Source organism: Panthera tigris, chromosome A2 (genome assembly GCF_018350195.1).
Source record: "Panthera tigris isolate Pti1 chromosome A2, P.tigris_Pti1_mat1.1, whole genome shotgun sequence".
Classification (NCBI taxonomy): domain Eukaryota; kingdom Metazoa; phylum Chordata; class Mammalia; order Carnivora; family Felidae; genus Panthera; species Panthera tigris.
In genome coordinates this window covers 131731004-131757888 of record NC_056661.1, presented here as the reverse complement: position 1 = coordinate 131757888, position 26885 = coordinate 131731004, and the positions used below count along the sequence as shown (strand labels likewise).

General features: G+C 35.6%; 1 protein-coding gene across 1 annotated transcript in view; it reads right to left on the bottom strand.

The window, feature by feature from the left end:
* The window catches only part of FOXP2 (forkhead box P2), a 541760-nt gene that overhangs the window by 113994 nt on the left and 400881 nt on the right, over positions 1–26885 (bottom strand). Inside the window, exon 8 of the mRNA XM_042970294.1 lies at positions 6258–6332. Within this exon, the coding sequence (XP_042826228.1) occupies positions 6258–6332 (75 nt within the window). The remainder of the gene's footprint in view (positions 1–6257; positions 6333–26885) is intronic.

Below are 26885 nucleotides of genomic sequence, written 5' to 3'. Positions count from 1 at the left end.
CATATTGAAATTATGTGAAAACTCCAGCTATTTAGAAATATTTTTGAAGTAAATATAATGCAGCATGAATGGTGTCAGTGATAAAAATTCGATTTCTATAACTTGTTTTCCTATGCATAACTAACTCATTTGACTAATAAAAATTACAAATGTAAAAGATCTAACTTGAAAAAGAAGAGAAGTGAGTTGCATATAGAACTCAAAAACACATACACATTCTTTTACATAATGGATCATTTAGATACATATATGTATGTGTGATTTTGTGTGCGTGCGTGTGTGTGTGTGTGTGTGTGTATGAGCCATAAAGATTTATACACGAGGATGACTTGGTTTTTTGTGCTTTATGCTTATTATTATACTAAAATAGGATGAATTGGAAACATACAAGGGAGAGAAATACAAGTAACAAATATGATATACACTTTATAAGTCTTTAGAAATATGCAAGAACTATAGAGTGAACTGTTAGAAGTTAGTGCAGATTATATTTCGTATCTGTGGAGACTATGCTAATAGCTCATTACAAATAACTAAAATGCGAAAGGAAAAATACAGTCTATCTCAATGGGCACCGTAAATTCACATTATTGCCACATACATATTCTAGTGTGTGTATCGATTTATTTGATGAAAAATATATTAACAACAACAAAACCTGATAACTAAATAAATAATCCTTTCATCAGCCCCTGATTTCTGCCTTACTAATGCTTTGGTGAATCATCGAGGGGAGTAAATTATTCATTATAAATTTCAAAGAGGAGTCTCCATTGACAAAGCTCTGCTACTGGTCCTTCTTGGAACCAACATCAAGAGAATTCATTGCAATCTCAAATATTGCAATAAAATAGAAGGTGAGAGGCAATCACTCAGGAGAGGTGTCTAGAATGAACTGAGCTCAGGGAGCTACATCCCAGCTGAGTGAGGTGTGTAAAGATAATTATTAATATTTTGACTTACACTTGGAAAGAAAAAGATTAATCAAGAAGTTGCATACAAATGTCAGCCAAGGTTTTAAATACAGAAATCTTTATTCTATTTCTGATGAAGAATCTGAAAGATTTTAACCATAGCCTTAAATACGGTCACTATATTACAACTTTATGGCATTAACAAAATCAGTTATAGAAGTGTTTCAAATATTTGATTAGCTTAAGGCTTATAACAAAGGACCTAGTACAGTACCACCACTATTGTAATAGTAAATAAAAAAATTAATTAACAAATCTAATTTGTACTGCTTCATAATAAATTCAAGTTTATGAACAATGGAAAGATATTAGGGGAGTCACTGAGATTCTACCACAACTTTACACTAATAGTGAAGAGTTAAATCTTGTGATACAGGTTTTGTAGGAAGGATTCTCTAAAAAAGTTACCACAACATTATCCCCGGTTAACTGTCTCCAGCATGTTAAAATTGTCAATACTACCAATCAGCAATAATTCATCTTTAACTCTTGGTTAGTCTCTGCTAATAAATGTATAATAGAGAAGGAAGAAAATATTGGAGGTCCTCTGGCACTGCGACATGTATCTCCCAACTTCTTATCTCATGTGCTCTAGCTAGATACAGACAATTAAGGGGACAGTCACATTTCCTAACATTCTTTAGCAATAATTTTCCTTGGCTGCCAGAAGGACATCATTTAGATCTGGTGAGGAAGGATTCTTTCTCTTCCACTTAGCTGTCTTCCATTTAGCAAATCATAAAACATTTGGGTAACACTGATTTTTGTAAGTCAGTGTTTAACTTAAATTAATAAATATAAAGACTTTCTTTTCATTAAGGGACATTTCCATCTGTCTTATTCATTATTCAAGGTATAATGTCTAATGATTCTCATTTAATGTTAATACCAAATATGTATCTAAATTTACATAAAATAGAATCACCCCTTTAGTCCAACCAAGAGTATACGGATGCTACCTACTACAGCTACTGACTCAAATATCTGTTGCACACTTTCTATGTGTTAGTCATCAAGCTAAGTACTTTGTAGTTATAAAATTTAATCCCCATTACCACCCTATAAGGTAGATATTACTATTATTCTAATTTTATAGATCGAGAGCATGAGGCTAAAAAAGGTAAGTAATATGTCCAATATTAAATCTAGAAAGCTGATTCCAGTGCCCATGCGATACACGATTTGCTGTGGGGTAGAATTCATGGAAAGCCTAAAAAGACAGATGAACATGGATAGAAAATAAGAGATTTTTAAAAACCGTCACTATCCTCTTTCCCTTATTTTCTCCAATCCACGATTCTCATCAAAATGAAAGCAGGAGGCAATAGCTACAGAATAAAGATCTGTAAGGGGAGAGATTCAATGTGGTCAATTCAATTTAATTTGAATGGGTTATAAACCAACTGGGTCAAGGCCAGCCAAGTGTCAGTTTTGGTTTTTATAGGTCCAACAAGTTTTGTTCATCAAAATACTCATTTGACCCAATGCTAAATGTTTTGAAAATAAGACCCAAAAGACAAAGACTCTAAGCATTCAACATAATTGCCTTAGCACATGAAGCTAACAGGAGAATCCTATGTAAAGTAGTATTCACTTAGGTGCAAAAACCTGTAGGCAAGACTAACAATAAGATTATCTGCAGGTAGGTGTTAATGAGGCCATTCAGACAGATGAGGTGTCAACAAGGTCTAGTTATTGGGGAGTGAACTTGGGTTACTATTGTGTGGTGGGGAAGCAAATTCAGGATCTTGACAGCCATTCGTAAAGCTGTTTGATATATCAAGCTGTTTGATATATCAAGAGGGGAAAAAAAAGGCATCTATCTTATTATTAAAGTTTGAAAGAAAGGTAAAATAAGTGAAGATTTTTCCAGATTAAAGTTAAATATATACCACTGGCAAAAAACAGAGTGTGAAAAGGAAGTATTGAAAAGTAATCTCTCGCAATGAAGTGCTTTTACTCTCATACTTCTGTCCTTTAAAGCCCAAACTTAATGCTTTCCCCAATAAATTCAAAGTTATAACAAGGATTTTATATTGTTAGAATGGTAAACATACAACCTATGCAGACCAAACATTTCTTTGAAATACAACAGGTAGATAGAATTTAAGATTACAGTTATCAGGTAGAGATGACGTAAGTGAGCATAATTATTACCCGGGATTGCAATAAATTAGTAGAGGCACAATAAATATAATCTATTAGTGGATACATAAAAGTACCACTACTATTCAACTAATGTGATAATAAAGAAACACAATACTCAGATGACAGCTACCGTCTGGTCACTACTTGCATACCAAAACATCAGAAGACACTTCTCCGAAATATATTTTTATTGCATCTTTTGTTAGTAACTTGATAGAATATATGCCTGAAAGAGGATGGTATGATAGAGAACTTCTGACATATGTTTAATATCAAATATATATTATCACTTATTTCTTCAAGGTAATTTGGGCTTTAATTGAAAATGGATGTTTTCCTCTGAAATTTATGGGACTTTACTTCTAGCTTGTTAACAGGCTTACAGGATTTTTAGTTTTTAAGTTAAGGGAGGGGGGAGTAAAAATTAATATAATCTGCCAATTTGGAACATTTGCCCAAAAAATTTTGGCTTATTATTTGTGAAGGTTGATCAATTATGGGTGCAAGTAATATGTATGATATTAAATTAGTCCACTCAAAGGGATGTATGATCTCTTAAAAATTTTAGAATCATTACAGTGATTCACAATTTATTACAAATGTCAGTTAAATAGATTATAAAGGAACATGGCTGGCTTTCGGTACCCCTATCTATATTTTCTACACCTTTCTTCCTCTTAGCCCACTAGTTATGGTGCTCCAGAACTTAAGTGAGTTTCACCCCAGCATATTGGTACCTCTGAAATTTACTAAAACAGAGCTATGTCCATCACACAGACATTGTCAGCTATGACTAACAGATATAATTTGTCTTAGTTTGAATCTTGATTTTAAATTCCGTTACGTAGCCGTTTTAGCTTGCCGAAAGTTTGTATCTAATGTACAATAAGCACCTACTGAATATTTAGTGTTTTCTTTGTGTGGGGAAGTCAGGAAGCATCATTTGCAGAGTCACTCAGTGACTAATTTGAAGTATTAAGTTTGGTGCACTGTAGGGATGGCAAATTCATGAACTTCCATACTCCTTCTCCCCATCAGCCACAGCAGACCTCACTACTTCATCCTAGTTCTCTTTCTGTTTTAGATAGTAACCACAGTCTCAGACACATGGAACAACCTCAGATTCCCATTCAGCAGAGCACTCAAGGCAACCATGAACAATCTGGTATATCCTTGGAAAGGACTGATACCCTGATGATCACAGACTTGGGGTACAAATTCAGCCTTGCTGGGGCACTTGGGTGCCTCAGCAGGTTAAGCATCTGACTTTGCTCAGGTCATGATCTGTCAGTCCATGGGTTTGAGCCCCATGTTGGGCTCTGTGCGGATAGCTCAGAGCCTGGGGCATGCTTTAGATTGTGTGTCTCCCTCTCTCTCTGCCCCTCCCTGCTCACACTCTATTTCTCTTTCAAAAATAAACATTAAAATAAACAAACAAACAAACAGATAATTTCAGCCTATGTGCCTTTCCATAGAGGAGTTAAATGGCCTCTGGTGAGTCATTTAATTTCTCTGTGGTCTGTTTTCATCCTGAAAATATGTCAGTGAAAATATGAAGATCTGATGCCATAAATTTATGTTTACATCAGAATAGAGAATGATTTTTTTTTAAATGGTAGAAGTAGTTTTGGATAAAGAACAAACACTATTAGTAGTTCAGTCAGCTCACTCTTCAGTCTAATGAAAACAATTTTTCCATTGGGATTATTTTAGGGAAAAGTGCTACCAATTAGAAATACTGCCTTTTCCATTTTTAATGCACTATTTTCTTCAAGTATATTTTTGGATGATCTTTATTAATAAGTTAAAGTACACAATTATTTTTGGAGTTTATCTTAAATTTATCTTCCTACAAAATAACAGAGAATACCTAGAAAATAAGATTAGTCTTCCACATTTCAGCAAAACTTACCACAACTTTTTAATTTCTGGTATTTTCTTTCATTATTGTTGCCAAGAAAGCTCAGGAGGGGCAAACACTTTAGGATTAAAATGAATGGAACTCAAACTAGATAATTTCAGATCATTACACAACTTGTTTTAATGTACAAAATTCATTACCAATCCTCTGCATTCACTATTTCCATAAGATAGCATGCTGTTGTTGTTTCCACTTCTATTTCTGTTTTGCATTGAACATTTGAAAAATGTCTTATGTTTAAATATTTTCCACAAAGGATAGCATTCCATATTAATTAACACTGTTTTTGCTAAGAAAAATATTCTTTTTTTTTAAAAAGCCAAGGTATAAAATTAGAAATTTCTTCTTTATTCAGGAATACACTATATGCTTATAAAAGTCTTAATTGTAATGTGTTCTATCAATTATAAATAGGAAATACTAAGTATACAGTCTTAAAAAATAAATTCTGGGTGAGCCAATTTAGGAATAGTCTAGTCCATGGAAACTAAGTAAGTACCTCAATTCTTAAGGGAACAAGCAAAAATTCTACATATGAAAATATATGACTTACATATTTAGAGATCCCTTAAGAATATAGGTAGTATCCATGCTATCTAAAAACATGAAGTCACTCTATTTAAAAATTCTTGAATGGCCACTTCAGGATTGTTATTCTTTTCCAAGGCTAACTGGTATGTGAATTGGGTCATGAAAGCATTTTTTATTGAATATTATAGTCTAAGGAAACAAATTATACTCTAGTGACAGAATATGTAAAAAAAAAAAAAAAAGGTCTTGGCATGTTTATATGGTAACTTGCAGACATGGAATGGCAACTTTTCCCTAAAAAATGTAAATATGTATTGTATCTATCCATAATCTCTACTTAATTTTTGCATATCAGGACTATCTCATCAAACGATTCCTAAAAGTTCAAGAATGGTGTAGTGGTGAATCAACCATATGCCTTTATATATTTCAGGTAAATTTTAATGCCATCAACTCATAGAAACAGTGAAGTGTATACATGATGAAATATAATTGAAGAGAGAATACAAGAAGTAACAGAAAACCAACTAATTACATAAGTATCTTAACATTAATCATCTCTTGATTATCTGCATCAATGAAAGGGAGTGGCTAATAGAAAATCACAGATAATCTATTTAGTGGGATTGGGTCTCTGGCTTTGTGCTTAGTAGCCAAATTTCTAATTGCCCAGTGTAACTTACTGCAAATGTGTTGTGAGGATGCCCATCACCAGAAGAGTGGCCACAGACACATAATTTTGTTTCTGGAAGCAATTCCTAGATTAAACAAAGAGAATCAGGAGTTGGCTTTTTTTCCCTCCAATCTTAATGCTCAAACTAATAATGTACAATATCATTAAAAAATATTTTTGGATTATTATCTTGGTAGGTGAATATAGATGAGACTATTCCATCTTTGTGTCACGGTTAAAAATGGTTTGGTTTAAATGAAAATAATTTGGCAGATACAGAGTTGGATATTTGAACATAATGAATTAACCACTAACCAAAAATAATTCGTCTGCCATGATCTTGACTTAGCAACCTCACTTCCCATTTCTAAGCTAAAATTATGGCCAATGTTAATGAATACTCCTATAAATTTAAATGATACTGTGATTTTAGAGTATGGGGTGGTATTTATCCTTAAAACTTTAATTATGTGTTTTTGAAAAAGCTAACTGTTGATTTGTACTCCATTATAACAATACAGATGAACATGAATCCTGTCTTGTCATGAAATGTGAGGATAATCACAGGAATCTCTTTAACTAAGCTGCCTTGGCCATGCATTACTATTAACACAAATGTTGCCATTAAATATATATTTGAGACCACGGAGCCAAACTCTAGAATCTCTGTGAAAACCTGTTGAATTGTACCACTTGCACTGAGAACTACTCTATACACTCAAATGTATAGTTTGCATTTCTATCTGTAAAAGCAAAGTGATTATTTATTGATAAATGACATGGAATGTCATTTTTTACCTAAGTAGCATGAGACATTTCAAAGATTTTGTCTGAAGGGCAAAAGGATTACACTGCATTTGAACAGACCATGTGACAACACATCCTTAGACTTCATGTATGATATGAAAGGATGATCCCCATTCATAAGATCCACAAGGGAAATTATATCAGAAAAGAAGAAAAGCAAGGAGGGCTGTGGTAGGGGTGTCAGGGAGTATTTGTAGTGGTTTGATGCATGTAAATATTACATCTTATAAATAATTCTTTTCAAATACATCTCTGAAGTTCAGGGTCTCTGTTTAAGAAACGGATTGTATATGCTTTACATGACTACGTGCCATTTTCTGCAAGATAAGAGCAGCATTAATTCAAATAGGAAAAATGGCTTCCAAAATATACCTTTCCTTTCATTTCCTATGAAGAAGTATGTTAACCTGATGCTGGCAGATGAGGACTACAGAAAAAAAAATGTTCAAGTTATATTTTACTGTCAGAATCCAACAAACACGTTTTCATCTAAATTATTTTGTCAACAGCCTTGTAGTACCCTTGCTAACCTTATTTGGCACCAGTGCATAATTAGATACACAGGGGTGTGACTCCAATTGAAGGTGTTGGCATTGTAGCACTCTGTGAAAATATTAACTATGAGGTTAACTCCAATTTTCTCTTCTTTAATTAAATGCACATGGTACTAATGAGGTAACCTACTGTTCCTTGATAGCACTAATTAGCTAAGAGGAGAGTACACTCTCACACTGCAATTTAAACCTAAAAATAAGGTTGAAATATGCTAATTGCAGGCAATTTAAAACAGTACAAGTTGAAGAACTAGTCATAATAAGAGAAACTGACTGCTTTACAGCTAGGCAGCTGTAACTTTGGTTAAAATCAAAACAAGCCACATGATTTTTGGACTGCTATTTAACAAGGTCATAAGCATCCTAAAAAAAAATGAAATGCGACCCCATACTGTAGCAATGAACCATACTAACAAAAAATCCTCAGATGAACACTTGTCAACATAAAAGCAAAAACAAGTGAGCATCGCCAGAACTCCGAAGGCGCCATGACACTATTTACATTTATACTGAAAACTAAACTCCATAAATAAGCAATATCACCTTAAACTCTTTCAAGAGCACCCAAATCAAATATTGTACTTTGTGTCTTCAACATACCACAAAACACACTGGAGTCCTGAAGATCTGCCATCCCAGTCACGGGGTCAGAAGGAAGGATACATAGAAGCTTACATAATAAGCCTCGACACTCGAGAAATACAGAAATGAGAAATTTCCAGATAATGTACAAGTACAGTGATAAAAGGAATACACAAAAGATGCTATGGAATAAAATGGTGTAGGTACCATTTAAGGAATACAGGTGTGAAAATATCAGAAGGATTTTATTATGAGGAGATTTTCACTACTCCTCTCTACAGATGAGAGGTTTGGGATGAAAGTAGCCTGGAGCTTCACGGTGAGAGAGAATATTCTCCATTCTTAGCTCAAATGACTCAGAAATTTAATTTCAATAAATCCAAGTATAATCCAAACGTATTTTCTTGAGTTGCTTCTCAAACATTTCCCAAATGTGGTTTTAAATGATAAACAATGAGATAAACTTTGATACACAGCATGCTTCTGAGAGACCTTCAGATCATTAAAATATATGTTCTCACTGTACAAAGTATATTTTCATTATTTTTTGATTCTGTAAAATCCATAATGTCATATTTTTATTAATCAGAAACTTTAATTCACCAAAACACTCACAGATGGACAATGCCAAATCATTCTTGTTAACACAGATAGAAATAAAGTACACTAAAATGATAGTGTCATTCACTGATCCTTAGGGACAAGAGATAGGGACTGCCCCACACTAACGACTCACAGTGACATTTTTTTTGCCCCTGCCACTTAGCATGCAAAATTATAAAGTATATGCATTTTAAACAATAGAAAGAGTTGAGCAAGCAGGGTGCCTGGGTGGCTCAGTTGGTTAAGCAACCGGCTCTTGATTTGGGCTCCTGAGTTTGAGCCCCGAGTCGGACTTCGCAGTGACAGTGCAGAGCCTGCCTGGGATTCTCTCCATCTCTTCTTCTCTCTCTCTGTCCCTCCCCTGCTCTCTAGCTCTCAAAATAAATAAATAAACTTTGAAAAAATTAAAATAAAAAGAAAGAAAGAGTTGAGCAAGCAAGAGTTAAAAAGCAAAATTTGTGAAAATAGAAAGCCAACTTAAAGTTTACTGAAGAACAATAATAGGAGAAAGCAAATCATTTGAAAGGCAAAAGCTTTTAACTCCAAACTAATAATTCCTGGAGTTAAAAGTATGTGGGAATAAATTTTGCACTACCATTAGCCCGTCACCCTGTCTTGCCAAAAGGCTTGGTTGAAAAAACTGTGCTTTGAAAAACCCACCCAGCTTCTTCTCCTGCCTGTCCTAGAGCTTTCTACAACAGAAAGTGATAGAATATTGGCGAAAGAGGCTAATAAGTCTCTAATCAACCATGCTTTACTAGATTCATGAAGTTGCGGGTCTGTAAAGGAGTAGCAAGGTGAATGAAATCAGTCATTTAGAAATGGGTCTCCTACAGGCAACCTGACATATTCCAGCAAATTGCAGGGAAATACAATGTGAATGGATATTTTAAATGTTTGCATCTGTTTCAAATAAGCACAAAAGAACCTTTTAACAGTGAAAAGGCCAGGACAGTGTACTGGAATGAGCTTTCGACATTAACTTCAGAAGGAATCTATTCTTCTGTTAAATATGGATCATTGTAATTTTCTGTTAAAACAATAAAAGGTAAGCCATTCAGTGTTGAAAACAAAAATACTAGCTCTGGAGACAGTATGACAGGGTTCAGATCCTGACTCAACACTTAGTAGCGGTGTGAACTTGAGCAAGTTATTTAACCTCTCTTGGCCCCCCTCTCTAGGAAGGGTAATAAATGACACCATCATAAGATTAAATACACTGATTTGTATCTAGAACAGTGCTGGAACCCATATGTTCAACAATGTACTTAATATTTATTCGCTGTCATTACTGCCTCAGAACATTCAATTTTTTTTCAAATAAAAATATTATTAAAGTCTTACTATGTATGCAGTATTACACGCTGTAAAGTATACACAAATTCCCAAGATATCATATCTGCATACAAATAGCTTTCAGTCTCTCATTAGACTTCATGATACAAATCAAAACCTCTTTCACATGAATAAAAAATCTTTTGACCACGGAGGTAAAATATCTGTACTCTGAAAACTACATGACAGTGATAAAAGAAATTAAGCATGACACAAATAAATGGAAAGATATACCATGCTCATGGATTGGAAAAACTAATATTGTTAAAATGATATTACCCAAAGTAGTCTACAGAGTGAATGCAATCCCTATCAAAATACCAAGAACATTTTTCACAGAACTAAAACAAATAATCCTTAAATGTATATGGAACCATAAAAGATCCTGAAGAGGCAAAACAATCTTGAGAAAGAAGAACAGATCTGGAGGTATCACAATCCCAAATTTTAAGCCATTCTACAAAGCTATATTAATCCAAACAGTAATGACACGGGCACAAAAATAGCCACATAGATCAACAGAACAGAACAGAGAGGCCAGAAATAAACCCACACTTATATGGTCAATTAATCCATGACAAACGAGACAAGAATATACAATGGGGAAAAGAGAGTCTCTTCAACAAATGGTGTCGAGAAAACTAGACAGCTACATGCAAAAACAAAAAACAAAAAAACAACAAAAAAAAGTGAAACTGGACCTTTCTTACACTGACAACAAAAATAAACTCAAAATGGAGTGAAGACCTAAACATAAGATATGAAACCATATAACTCCTAAAAGAAAACCTAAGCAGTAAACTACTGGACATCAACCTTAGCAATCCTTTTTTTTTTTTTTTTTTGGCGGTGTTAGGGGGATCTATCACCTCAGGCAAAGGCACAAAGGCAACAAAAGCAAAGATAAATTATTGGGACTACATTAAACTAAAGCTTTTGTATAGTAAAGGAAACAATGAACCTAAAGGGAAACCTATTGAATGACAGAAGATACTTACAAATGATAGGGGGTTAATATCAAAAATATATAAAGAGCTCATACAACCAATGCCAAACAAAACAAATGCTCCAAATCAGAGGACCTGAACAGATACTTTTCCAAAGAAGATGTACAAATGGCAAGCAGGCACATGAAAAGATCCTTGATATCACTCATCATCAGGGAAATGCAAATCAAAACCTCAATGAGATATCACTTCACAGTTGTCAGATTGGCTAGTATCAATAAGGCAAGAAATAACAAGTGTTGACGAGGATGTGGAAAAAAAAGGAAACTTTTGGGCCCAATTGGTGAGAATGTAAACCGGTGCAGCCACTACAGAAGACAGTGGGGAGGAATGGGGCACCTGGGTGGATCAGTTGGTTAAGTGTCCCCCTCTTGTCAGGCTTGGCACTGACAGTGGGGATCCTGCTTGTGATTCTCTCCTTCTTTCTCTGCCCTTCCCTCTTCTCTTTTTCTCAAAATAAATTAATAAATTAAAGAAAAAATAAAACAGTACAATGGTTCCTCAAAAAGTTAGAAATACCATACCACCCAGCAATTCCACTTCTGAATCTGAAGAAAACAAAAACTCTAATTTGAAAAGATATATGTACCCCTATGTTCACTGTAACATTATTCACAATAGCTAAGACATGGAAGCGTCCTGAGTCCCATCAAAAGATGATGAATAATGAAGATGTGGCATCCATGTATACAATGCAGTATTACTCAGACATAAAAAAGAAAGAAATCTTGCAATTTGCGACAACATGGATGGACCTGCAGGGTATTCTGCTAAGAGAAGTAAGTTAGACAAAGAAAGATAAATACCATATAAGTTCACTTACATGTGAATCCAAAAAAACAAAACAGAAACAGTCTCATAAATGAAGAGAACAAATGGGTGGTGGCCAGAGGGGTGGGAGGATGGGTGAAATAGATGAAAGGGATTAAGAGGTACAGACTTCCAATTATAAACTAAGTAAGTCATGGGTATGTAAAGTACAGCATAGGAAATAGAGTCAATAATACTGCAATAACTTTGGTGACAGATGTTAACTAGACTTATTGTGGGGATCATTTCATAATGTATATACATGTTGAATCATTACATTGCATACCTGGAATTAATATATTATTGTATGTCAATGATATTTCAATAAAATTAAAATAAAATACATTATTTTTTAGCTTTTTAGAAACCTGATGCAGCAAAGCAAAAATTAATATGATTGTGTTTGCATTCAGTAACAAGGTGAAGTGACTTCTAAAAGAAAGAATATAATTTTTGCAAAGTTGATGAAGGTATACATTTCATAGAAAAATAGGCAAGAATTATATATTGATCGTTTATAACAAATAAAAATGTTTTAAATAAGTTTGTTGCTTGAGGTTGGTGGAAGCTGTGCTCAAACTTTTCTTTAACATTTCTTCAGATTTTATTTTTTTATTTAAAACATTTTTTTTAATGTTTATTTATTTTTGAGACAGAGAGAGACAGAGCATGAACGGGAGAGGGTCAGAGAGAGAGGGAGACACAGAATGCGGAGCAGGCTCCAGGCTCTGAGCTGTCAGCAGAGAGCCCGATGCGGGGCTCAAACTCACGGACCGTGAGATTATGACCTAAGCTGAAGTCAGACGCTCAACCGACTGAGCCACCCAGGTGCCCCAGATTTTATTTTTTAGTAATCTCTACACCCAACATAGGGTTTGAACTCACAACTCCAAGATCAAGAGTTGTATGCTCCACTGACTGAGCCAGCCAGGTGCCCTTTTCTTTAACATGTTTAAAAAAAGCTGAAATACAATGATATCTGAATGGAACCGTAGTCCACATTTTAAAGGTACACAAGTTTTTAAAAAAGTGTTTAGCTAGTCAAGAAATATGGCCACTCTTGACCTGGTATAAAACAAGAACAAAATTAAACAGTTGGTTGGCCTTTCTTCTACTCCAACTGTTTAGTTTGTTGGTTTGGTTGGCTGTTTTGAGGCCATTCATTATATCTTATGGAAACTGCCCCCGGGACAGTGTGGCCAGGGTTGTGCCAGGACGTTCTGTGTTGGCTTAGCAAATTCAAATTGCTTCATCCTTCTCCAGCCCATGTTTGAAAAACAGATTCAAAGCTGTCTAGCTCTGAAGAAAAGGTGAAGAAAACAGAACTAATGCCTGGAAAAGATTTTGTATATTTCCTAAGTCCAGTGGCTCAAAGTGGTTGGGTTAGCCCTGCCTTCCTTTTTTTCCCCCTGTGGCACAGACTGCAAAACCCACATAAAGTTGAGGAGCACATGATGTGGCCATCAAAGAATCACTTTGCAGACAAGGGAAATGAAGTCCAAGGAGCTGAAATTATTTACAAAAGGTCATGCTTTTCTTTTTAAATGTTTATTTATTTTTGAGAGAGGGGGAGGGGCAGAGACAGAGGGGGACAGAGGATCAAAGTGGGCCCTGTGCTGACGGCAGAGACCCCGAAGCAGGGCCTGAACTCACGAACTGCGAGGTCATGACCTGAGCCAAAGTCAGATGCTCAACACACTGAGACACCCAGGCGCCCCAAAAGGTCATATTTTTGTATTTATTTTTAAGGCTTCTGTGCACAATTGTACAGGTTCTCAAACTTTAGCATGTGAAAAAATCTCTGGATAAGTTGTTATAACTGCAGTTTCAAGGCTACATTCCTAGAGAATCAGATGCAAAAGATCTGGGATAGGGTACAAGAATATGCATTTAAAAAAGCATCTTGGTGATTGTGATTTAGAGCTTCTGTAATTCTACTTTGAGAAACCTTGTCTTTTGTGTTCAGGATATTTGCATTACAGGTAAGTTTCATTATTTCATTCTATTTAGTCAGTCAACACTTTTTTCAGAAGGTTGCCATTGTCTCCATCTAGATACCACAGACACTTGGGAAGATTTGTGATTTTAAAGTACTTAATAGTAATCAATTCAACACACTGAAATTTCCAAAATAAGATTTGATCCCCATTTCATAGTGAAAAAGTACTGAAGAATTAAGAAAAATTACAGAATATAACAATGTTGAAGTCAGATTTTTCGCTCTGTTTTTGTCAATCCTGTCTCATTCACCTCAGAAAACTGCCATCATAACTGGCACTAATTGGCACCCTTGTTACAAATCTCAGCAGAGGAGTCAAGAATAGAAAGATATGGACACCTCTTACCCAAGCACCTGGCTGTCTGCACAGGTGAGGCTGAGATCAAGGATGGGACAGATGACCTGGCTGCCGTCTGTGAGAAGGATAAGACCTACAACTGTTCCCTGACTAAGTAGACAACTTGAATCTCCAGGGATGTTAATCAAGTATCTCTCATGTGTCTAAAGTCACTGAAAAACAAAAGATGCCCACAGCGCTTCTACAAGTGATGTAGTTATTATATTTTAAGAGGGGATGAAGGCAGCAGTTAACAGACACTTCTGGCTTGAGATACTCCTACAGAATATTAGTGACTATTGTAATTTTTCTTGTGACTTGCTTGCTTATTTTATTCAAGAAAATATTTTAAGCTCTTCTGAAAAAAATAGGGAGTTGGATTTCTCATGAACATCTGGAGGGCAGAAGAGAAAAATTTAAGTATCTAATAATTAGTGAATTGATAAAATGAACATACTGAATGTAATACGATTTTTCCTTTTCCTGAGTGTGTTGAGGCTAAGCAGAAATCACTATGCAAACATAAGAATAACAGTCCCAGTTTTATGCTCTTCTTTTTTACTTTGTAGTTGAAAGAAAATGCAGATGTGTCTTGCTACCTTGAGTTAGGCGAGGTAATACAGGGTCAGAGTACGCCATGGGAAAACAGCTTTCTCTATGAAGTGAGAATGTACAGAGCAGCGGTCCTGTATGCCAGCACAGGACACCACAGATTTACTGATCACATATTTTATGTCACCATAATGAGTTCTACTCTATTTTTTATCTTGGCTGCTGACTTCTTTTTAATCCTCAACCTCCCCTTCCCCTCTGGTCCAATGTCTGGGCAGAAAGCTTGCGCACGCATCTCTCCTTTGCCACTGTAGGGAAACTTAAATCCCCACTCAAGGGATCTTTTCTCCAACTCACGTCAGAGGCCCTAGAAAGACCCAACCCGTTCCCTCCTGGACCTGCTGGTGTCCAGTCAGCTCTCCCCAGGAGTCTCTTTCTTGTGTGAGGAAGAAAATTTCTCTCAAAGTTCTCTTGGTATTTGGAGTGTCATGAGCTTTGACATCTGAACCAAATTTTGGGTGGGGGTCCCTCTCACTTCTGTGGATACAAAGTCAAGTGGTAGCACCTAACCCAAAGAATTTATAGTCAAATCAGGAAGACAAACTACTAGTGACTAGTAACATATTATATGCTATAAAAGATGGATGCGCAGGGTGCCACGGAAGCATAGAGGAAGGACAGAAAAGGATTTTAGCCTAGGTGATGATGAGTAGATGTCGATATACAAAATGGGTATGTGGTGGGTGGAGGTAGGGAGCTTTCAAGATCAAAGGAGCAGCCTATACGAAGGCTTGCAGTTAAATGACCCCCTGCTGCATTCAGAGAAACATAGACAGATGGTCTAGCAAGGCCAGAGAACAGACAGGGTGGTAGGCATGAGGACAAAAGGGAGAAGCAGAGGCCAGATCTTCAAGAGCATCACGTAAAGTGGCCTTCACGTGCATCAAATTTCTCATCACTAAATGTGTACTTCATCTGCCTTTTCTCTTGGAGGATTCATTGAAGGGTTAAATACATAAAACATTTCGGAAGTATTTAGAATACTATAACTGTGATCCTGAAAGTAACTGACCAGTACATGTTGGCACAAGTGATTCTTTTAAAATCTTTACGGTGGCAAGAAATCACTTTTTGTTTCCAGGAATTTTCCTTCCTCCTCCTTCCAGTCAGCTGCTTTCCTAGGACCTTACATATGTCTTATTCCTTATTATTTTTTTCCCAATTCCTTAAGTCTACTGGTAAATTCAAGTATATTTAAAGTCAGTTCAGTATCAAAATTTCATTTGGAAAACTGGGGTGCAAGACCAGAAGAGTACTAAAATGTAATGTGCCTGAATCGTGTCCCAATAAAGGTACAGAACTAAATTAACTTTTGTATTACCAAGCAAAAGTTAAGAAAAATAACTTGATGTGACACACCAGGATATTTTTATCTCCCAGAAAGTTTTGTGATTAACTACACTGAAAACTTTGGAAAACATAAGATCTTAGTTCAATTTTATAAATGCAGCACTCAAGGAAATGAAATGAACTTTTTAAAATTTGGGGTTCAGAAAAAGAAAGGAATGCTTCGTACTAGATTTACTGGATATTGCCCCTTTCCTTGCTATTTGGGGCATTCAGAATATAATTTCACAGATGATATATTTTTCTTAATGTGATTTTCAGACTCCATCTAATGGAAAATGCCTGGTTAGGATTAAGAGACATAGTACAGATGTTAAGCTACATTTGCATGCAATTATTTCTAAAACAAATGCCAGGGTACAGAGTCTATTGAAATGGCTTTCAGGACGGCTGGCACAATGCATTAAACCAGCTTCCAATTTCTAAGTAAGTCAATATTCTGACTATTTCAAGTCAAGACACTGAGCACAAGCATAAACCTTAGATTTTTTACCTTGACACATTGTCCAAGAATGTATGGACATAGGGTTAGAGCCCAAGAATTCAGGGTAGGGATTTAACATTTTTTAAAGAAAAAGCCTTTCTTGCTTAATTTAAAAAAAAATGCATTTTACGTTTTAATCTCCATATCTGAAAAAAATTAAAATTACTATGAAATAAGTTAAACTAATAATTTAATAGGTGAAATAAAACAGAGAGTAATGCATTAGAAGTGCTGTGTAGCTTTCAACTTGATTCAGGGTTTTGTTTGTTTTTTTTCAAAAACAACAAAAACTATCCATAAAGTTATCAATTTTTTGTTAGTAGAAACCTTAGCTTAGCTGATGGTCTTGTAGTGATACACTTTTAAACGTCATACTAGAAGTAAGACACTCTTGTTTAAAGTACTTCTGAAATGCATCTATCCTCAATTTTAACAGATACATCGTAAGTAGTGAGTGGCAGGACCAAAAGGAGCCATTCACTGCCTTTTTGGAGGAGGCGCTAACCCTACATGTCCTTGGAGTCGATGGACTGGGCAAGACCTTTAATTACCCCTCAGGAATCTTTTCCATAGAAATGTATTTTCGGATTTGGACTTGACTCCATGAATGAAGTACGCAGAGCAACTGCTGTATCTATTACGCATCACGACAAAACACTGAATCATACTTTCATTGGTCAAAATTCAGAAAGTATCAGCATCTCCTTTACCGTGTGCTTTACTCCTCGTTGAGGAGCAATTGAAATCATGTAGCCCTAGGAATTTATGAGGGGACTAGAAGTTGTGGCAGGTCCTTTTCTGATCCCTGCAGGGGAAGCAGCAGCAGCCCTTGGATCAGCTACTTTTTATCCGCTGTTGGTCTCAGTGGCAGCTCCTTTTCTTGCCAATAATGATAAATGATAGACTCTTTAATGAGGAATAGAGACTGCAAGCTGCACACACAGAAGCTTATCTTGTTGGCATCTCTGATTATAATTTGCTCCCTATCAACCTCTTCTCCCTCCTGACTGTGATGTGAGGTAGAGAGGAAACCTTAAGGAAGAGGATCAATTATTTAAAAATAGTACTCTTTCCGACAGAAACTCTTCCCATTAGGCATAGAAAACTCTCATGATGCCAAGAGAAACTCCCGCAGAGTCCCAGCCCTGCCCTGCACTTTTTTTTTCGTATCAAAAGATTATTCTACACATTGTTGGGTAAACATCTAACTGCATCATCAAGTCCCACTGCGTTGTCAACGGTGCCTCCCAACAGGTGGAGATGATGAAGTACAGGACAGAAAGGAATATTGGAAGTCAGAATCACTCCAGTAGAATCTTTTAACCATAGTGGTGACAGAGACTCCTCCAGGGAGTCTCCACTCATTCCCCCATCTCTTCCCTTGCAAACCACAGCTTTATCGCAGTCACAAATGGATCTAGATCCTGGACAATGAAGACAATCAAGAAAAGGCAGGATTCCCGTTTCATACCTCATCATCCTTGTTATTTTAAACTTGTTTTCCAAAAATGAAAAATTTGAGAGACCTTTTGGACAGCAATTAAGAGGCATATGCTATCAGTGATTAATACCAGGATAAAAAGCACAGGAATTGGAATCGGACAGACTTGAATTCATGTAGCAGCTCAAACTACCAGCTATGTGACCTCAGATAGTGTAATTTAACCTTTCCAAGCCTGTTTCCTATTCTGAAATAAGACAGCATAAATAAACACATTATCGGGTACATCAAGTGAGCACTGAATATATATGGTAGCCAAGTGAAATAAAATCACAAATGCTTTAGAATCTCTCTTTTGTTAGAGAAAAAGAGGCATTAAAAAAGAATAGGAACATGAGAAATGTGACTTCTCTAACATCTCTGGTTGACGCCTCAGCTTTCCTTTTCATTGGCTTAGTCACCTATTTAGCTATGATCACCCACAACACCTGTCACTAAAGGCCGGATGGGGACTAAGATAAAGCCCTTTATTGGGCAGGGGAGTCTGTATCACTACACTGAGCAAGTACAAAATCCTCACACAGATACATGAGTGAACTAGTAGTAAAAGGCTGCTCTGTATTCGCAAAACATGGTTTAAAATATCAAAATTAGTGTTTGACACTTAAAATACGAAAATACAATTGAAAGTAACTAGATTCCACGAGGTAAGATTATTATTAAAATAAATATAATGTAACTTCTCCAAAGAATTTATTTTTGAGAGTTTAGGTCCACAAAGATGGACAGCTGAGATGTGTTAAGAATTAGAAAAGATGGAAGGAGAGCAAAAGCTATCACAGTAATCACTATGCATAACAATAGAAAAAGAAAATAGTAGCCCAGAGCCAGGATCACAAACTTGCACAAAACCACCAGGGCTATATATGTACTAAAAATAGTATAGAGTCGCCATTTTTTAAATGTATTAAACAGTTTACCAGGAAAGAAAATGTCAAAATTTTAGAATTGTGTTACTATTAGAAATTATTCATTTCTAAGCCAGGACCATGTTTCATTATCCAATAGCTGCTCTCAAGAATGAAGCTAATTTACATTTAAAATAGGAGTACAGTCTACTCTTTAAAAGCACAATGGTAAACACACCAATTTGACAATTACATTAATATGAGTATTTGCATAATCTGTCTTCCACACCTGTTCTTAATTTGAAGCAGCTGCAGGACAAATCACATCACACTAATCTCAATGGGTATGTGTGTGTTCCAAACAGTAATGCGCGCATCTTATTTTTCGAAGATCTTTTATTTTTTAAATGTTTCCTGACTTTTAAAATTTTGGTGAAAGTTTTATACAAGCCATAATATTTATTAAGTCAATATTAATTAGTGGAATAAGCATAAAATCAAATAATAACATTAATTAGAGGAATAAGTATAAAACCAAATTAGTGGAATAAGCATAAAACCCTTACATTATTGGCCTCCTCTGTTTCAACATGTGAGAATACTGATTTTTATCGCTGGAGGTTTTTTCTTATTTTTTAAGTAACATGTAACATGTATTTTATATACAACAAAAAGGATTAAAAAGAACAATAAAAATATATCTAGAAAACTTCAGTAAGAAATATAACCAGAGAATCAACAGCAAATGCATTAATGGAGAATCAAGCAATAGCTACAAATGATCTGGAAATGTGTTTGCAACACGGATAATTGTGGCATCTTTTGGAACATCTTTTCTAAACTGGATTCCATTTATGTTTTAACAAAACTGTATCATAATTTAATGAGCAGAGATTTACTTTCATCTTGTAAAGGATACACTTTGTTTATGTGTATTGAAATATATACTCAGTGCCATCAAAAAGGAAGTCAGATTATTATTGTTACATATTCTTCTACTTCATGTATTTAAATCATTCAGTTAAGATTCTAGCTGGTAGAATCTAAGAGACCCATGTAATCTGTCAACAAAACTGTCTCTCTTTAATCTTCTATTATGCATGGGAAATGAAATTAGAGCTTTCTAAAGATGTTATTTATTTCCTGAAAATTGAATGAGAGCATGAACAGTAATGAACTAGAGCAATAGAGACGATCTGTTTATTTACAGGCTGTTGACTTCCATAGAAGTAAACATTGAATGCCTCAATTCTTAGTTCAGTATTTCATTCAGAATCCCATTTTTACAAGTGCTTTCATTATAGTAGAAGATGAAAATACTTAAAACATTCATTGTAGCTTGCATTTCTATTACATTTTTTATGCTCATTATTTACCAATTCTCAGCATAAGAGAAACTGAGAATCAAAAGAGTTAAGTGATTCGCTCAACTCTCAAAACCTGTACCAGCCTTATAGACCAGGCATTCTGACCCCAGAATATTCTTTCTTATCACTCAGAGCTGGTTTTCAATTGAATAATAGCCATTAGTATAAATAAACAGGAGAAAACATTTTTAATAACAAAATATTTTAAAGTTTCTTTTTTTTTTCACTTCACAGGATCTGAAATATTTCAACTCATGGCTTTAACTCTTTAACAAAAGAGTTAAGTGATTCGCTCAACTCTCAAAACCTGTACCAGCCTTATAGACCAGGCATTCTGACCCCAGAATATTCTTTCTTATCACTCAGAGCTGGTTTTCAATTGAATAATAGCCATTAGTATAAATAAACAGGAGAAAACATTTTTAATAACAAAATATTTTAAAGTTTCTTTTTTTTTTTCACTTCACAGGATCTGAAATATTTCAACTCATGGCTTTAAATGTACTAGAAAACACTTTCTTTTTTAATTTTTATTAATGTTTATTTATTTTTGAGAGAGACAGAGACAGAGCATGAGCAGGGGAGGGGCAGAGAGAGAGGGAGACACAGAATCCAAAGCAGGCTCCAGGTTCTTAGCCATCAGCACAGAGCCCGACGCGGGGCTTGAACCCACGAGCTGTGAGATCATGACCTGAGCTGAAGTCGGACGCCCAACTGACTGAGCCACCCAAGCACCTCCAGAAAACACTGTTTCAACAGTGACTATAATAAAAGAAAAGAACTATTTTCTATTTAGATAAATATAGTGCAAATTCTTACCGAGAACCAAGACTGGTTACTCTAGGAGCAGAAAAATAATTTTTATTACTATATAATTTCAGCAATAAAACCAAGTTATAGTGATTGTGAGAAAAGCAATTTTCACAGTTGTGACCTCTATATAATTATATTTCTAAATATTCCTTATTTTATTTTTCTTCATTAAAAAACTTACATATATAATTGAGCGCACAGAAAAGTACTCTAAACAGATAAGCTGGCATGTCATGGGGCATGTGGAACATAATGGAATGAAAACTATATTTGTATGTAATGAATACGCAATTGTATAATATTCTAACAACAAATTTCACTTTTTCTCTGAGTATCAGAATATTTTAACCTCAGTAAATGAGCTGTAAATTTCTAAATTTTAAAATAATCTTGTTTCTTTTTGTTTTTGCTATCGACAAAAACTAGCTCGTTATCAAAGTTAAAAGCTTTTGACATGTAACCGTAAAGAAGGTTGATTTTTTTGTAAATATAAGCTCCTGAAAAGGTCTATTCTTTTGCTAAAAATAAAGGATTAGGATAATAAACTTCTAGAGCTGCAGACAAAGTCAAACCTTCTCAGTTGACAGAAAAAAGAAAATGAGGTTACACAACTAAACTGCCTTCTCCAAGCTCACACAGTTAGTGAGTGATGGAGCCAATCCTTGGATCCAAAGCCTCTCCTGACACCACAGAATCTGACCTCTTCTCTTTATTACAAAGCCTCAACTGAACACTGACAGGTCATTTACAACACGTTCATGCTTTTCTAGATCCGAAACTAAGCTATACCCCAATGGATGAATATACAAATAAATCTTACATGTAAGAGGTCTAAAAACTATAAAACTGCATTCATTTCTAGACTGGCAGAATGATACCACACGCACGGATGCACACAGAAATGCAGGTGATCGCATATATACACGTGTTAACACGATCACCGGGAGCTTGGAGTTCAGGTGAATTTCAATTGTTCATACTTTTCGGAACTGCCTGAATTATTTTTTTGTGAGCACACATTGCTTTAATAATCACTCAAAATTAGGCTACTTGCAGATTTTCAATAAAACATAGAACAGTAGTTATATTTTTCATACAACACGTTAGCTCCTAAAAACCTTTACAGACATGAAGATTCATCATATGAGTGCTCTTGATTTTTCTTATTAAAACAGGGTTTATACTCTTGCCTTAGTCTCAGCAATGCAGAAATATAAATACATAACTACCTATGGCACGAGGGTTTCTTTTAAATGTGAAGAAATTATTAAAATACTTTTTTCTCCTTTTCTTCTGCTTTACAATCGGAGTAAAAGTAAACCCCCTTTGTGATTGGTTCTCCCATTTTCCTTTTAATCATCTCTATCCTATTACTTGTTATGCTTAGACTTGTTTCCATACTTCTCAGATTTTGGAACTCAGTCCTCAACAAATTTTAAGGAACCACAAACAATGCCTTAGGAGGGACAAAAATGAAGAAAACCTTATTCTGCTCAGTCTGTGAGTGATGGCTGATTCACTAAACACTTAGAGAAAAGAAAAATCCAATTTATTCCATAGAATGCTCTAAAAAGCCATAACTGTCAAGCAGAGTTTTTTTTTTTTACCTTAAACCACTGAGTTTTGTTTAAAATGGCTTAGAAAAATGGTTATTATCCTGAATTTTTATCTAGCCAGATTGCCAACTCCCTTAGGATAGGAACATTTTGAAACCCCTATGGTACCTGGTGCCTGCCTAGCAAAGTGTCTAACACACTGAGGGCATTCAGTCATGTTTCTTTGATGGATTGATTGACTGAGGATGTAAATTCTAATACACGGAAATACTGTAAACCACTTTTGAAATCTTACTGCTCTTTTGTTTTTTGCTTGTGGTTTTTCCATTGGAGCATGATAATCATTTGTTTCATATGAAATTATAGAGAGTAGGCTTTTCAATTTATATCTACATTACTCCTGAACTCTCTTCTTATTAACTAAGTATCTAGTTGAATAGAATAGGAAGCAAAAAGGTAGGGAGTGGGGAGAAAATATATTAGCCAACCTTTACTTTAGTTTAGCAGTGCTGGAAATTATTGAGTGGGAATGCCAAATAAAATAACTACATCAATTGCTTAAGTAATCATTTCTAATTTGGTTTAAGAAACATTTCTCACTATCAATTATGTCGAGAACAGATGTTTCCTTTAAAGCAATTTATATTGGTATGACATTGTGAATCAATGCCATTTTGACCCTTTAGTGATGGCAAGATACATCTTCGCGTTGAGTAATTCATTTATCAGTGCTCCATCAGAAACTTGGGTTCTTACTGCACACTGCTTCAACAAGTTCATGTATTCTCAAAGACTCAGGAATCACTAATCAGAAACCACTTGAGTGTCTTTTTTTTTTTAATGCTTATTTTTGAGAGAGAGAGAGAGAGAGCGAGTGAGCTAGCAGGGGAGGGGCAGAGAGAAAAGAGAGAATCTCAAGCAGGTTCTGTACTGTCAGCACAGAGCCCATGTGGGGCTCAAACTCACAAACAATGAGGTCATGACCTGAGCAAAAATCAAGAGTCAGACACTTGGGGTGGCGCCTATGTGGCTCAGTCAGTTAAGCGTCCGACTTTGGCTCAGGTCATGATCTCATAGTTTGTGAGTTGGGCTCTCTAGTCAGGCTCTGTGCTGACAGCTCAGAGCCTGGAGCCTGCTTCAGATTCTGTGTCTCCCTCTCTCTCTGCCCCTCCCCCGCTTGTGCTCTGTCTCTCTCAAAAATAAATAAAAACTTAAAAAAAAATTTAAAAAAGTCAGACACGTGATCAACTGAGCCACCCAGGAGAACCCCCCCACTTTTTTTTACTATATGTATATACATCTCTGTATTTCATAGATTGATTTCAATATTCTAGTATTTATTAAAGGGGGTGCAAAATGGGTCCTGCAGGTCAGAGTGGGGGGAGAAAGGGAGGGAGAAAGGAAAAGGAAAAAATGTAATAAAGAAAGAGGGGAAAGAATGTAAAAAGGGAGAGAAAGAAATGTACATCTTCTTTTATTAAATAAAAAAATATTTATTAAAGAAATATTATATCTTTCCAACTCTTCCCTATTTCTTTGCACCTAGTCTACATTTAGCTGCCTGTACTGGAAAGGTATCAGGGTTTGATCTTCTTGCCTAATGATATGCAAAATGACCACTGCAAGTAAGTATTAGAAATAAAATGAAAAGAAACCACATACAGGAAGAGCAAGATAAAAAACAGGTAAACAAATCCTTAAAAAGATCATAATTTTACTAGGGAATAAAAATAATATGGTCACTTGGCTTACTTTGCTTTCAAAATTTATGATGTATTTTGTTTTTAATTTTAACGTTTATTTATTTTTGAGAGAAAGAGACAGTGTGTGAGTAGGGGAGGGGGAGGGGCAGAGAGAGGAAAAGACAGAATCTGAAGCAGACTTTAGGCTCTGAGCTGTCAGCACAGACCTCCATGTGGGGCTCGAACCCATGAATTATGAGATCATGACCTGAGACGAAGTCGGACGTTTAACCAACTGAGCCACTCAGGTGCCCCTATGATGTGTTTCTCAAAGGAAAGTTCATTATACTATTTCCTTTGTTTGAAAGATAAAATCAAATTTCACTAATTCCATAAACCATGTATTTTGAGAAGAAGATGGACTAAGTTCATTTTAATTTCATACTGGATAATTACTACAAAGCATGCAGGACCTATTAGAGAAGGTAAGATTATTAAAAATCATTACACACTTACAGCATCTCAGATCCAAGCCAGTGATTAAATCTTATTCTCAAGGTGCCCTGGATCAAGGGCTGACACACAGTCAGCAGAACAATCCCAGTTTGGTGGGGCATAGTCACATATAGCATAAGGACCTCCCATTCTTACTCCCCCAGAAAGGTCATCCTTCAACCAGACAGGCAGCCAAAGGCAGGAAGAGAAATTTCTGCCCTTCCTGTCTTCCTACCTGTCCCCAAACTGAGAATTCCTAAAGAAATTATTCATTCATGAAAAAGGTGACCTTGTAATCAGACAGAACTTATATTCATCCCTGGATCCTTGAGAAAGTTACTGAACTTTTCTGGCCCTATAATTCCTCATAGGTAAAATAGGAACAGCACTAACCAATTCTGGGTTAGGTAGAAATACAATGACCAATCAGGGGTAAAGTACCTGAAACCCAGAACACAGCAGGAACTCATACATGGCAGTGGAGCTGGAGATGAGGGGAGAACAAGGCTTCCTCCGAACTTCTACTTACCCCACAAAGTTCCTGTTTCTTCTAGTGTGGTGGCTTAGAACACAGATAATTGCAGAAAATATAGAAAAAGTATGAAATACATCTTTTGTCTTCACTATAGCTGGAAAGAAAGTCAGAACTTTCTCGAGCTTTCCAGCAATACCACAACCCAATACGTAATAGCCAAATGAAAATTTTTCTCCTGACCTTAACTTATTTAAATTTCGGCTTCTATGACTATTTTTTTTAATCACCCTTCAAAAAAAAAACACTGTTTCTCTACATGCAATATATGCATATGCTTTACTTATTTAAACTTCTCAGTATTTGTTTCACTGCCTATGCATGTTGCACCAGGGGCCTAACCAGCCCTGTGGAGCATCAGCAGCAACTTCCAGGAGGAGAGGCATCACCTCTGCTTACTTGATCTAGCATTGTGCTTTCCTCAGTACTGAATATATACTGGATCTGTAAGAACATTTTAGTTATAACTAAAAATATTAAAGCTTAGAATTAAGTCCTATAACCCACTCATCTTTAGTCACTTTAATACATAGGTTTGTGTCTTTCTAAATTTTCCTAGAAGAAAAACAACAACAATAACAACAACAAAACTTGTCACTGAAGTATCTCAAGTCATATCATCTCTTTTCACATATTCCTTGGGCCAAATGAGTTGGCACTAACATCTATTGTAAACTGTTAGTGGCAGACACCGTTAGGTGCCTGCTTCAAAATTTAGTTCCTTTTTTCTCTATGAAAAGTTTGGGTTTAGCGTAACAAAGTACCTGGTCAAACGTAATCAATCAGCTTCCCAGATTCAGTTGAACCAATGTGTTCATGTGATACTGTTCAGGCCAACAAGAAGGAAACAGAAGCTACCATGTAAGGCTTCTTGGAACACTTGTTATTAAAGGGGCTCTGATTCAGCTGGCACAAGCTTATTTGTATTTTACCATCCCCTTCTTTCCGCCTGGAACATGCCTGGAAAAGGGGCAGCAATCTTGTGACCATGAAGACAAAGGCTACACAGGGGCAGAGCAGGAGGCTAAAAGAAACGTTGGTCTTTCATGTTATCCTTGAGCAGTTGTACCAGCCAAATATAGACTGCATATCTGAGGAGTTCATGCTTTATGAGAAAAATAAATCTATATTCTTAAAAAGAGCAGCTGACAAATTCCATAGAAAATTAGGCAGTATTTCAGTGGAAATATTTGAAATTCACATGGCTAAATCAATAGATATGATCAACGCATAAAAGTTATATGCCAATAAATCATACAGAAAGTATAGTTCTTTGATGACATTTGAAAAATCCTCACATCTCATTTGTAATCTTGTACATTTCTGGTATAATTTTGCTAAGCACACTTCTTACTTCCAGTTCCTTA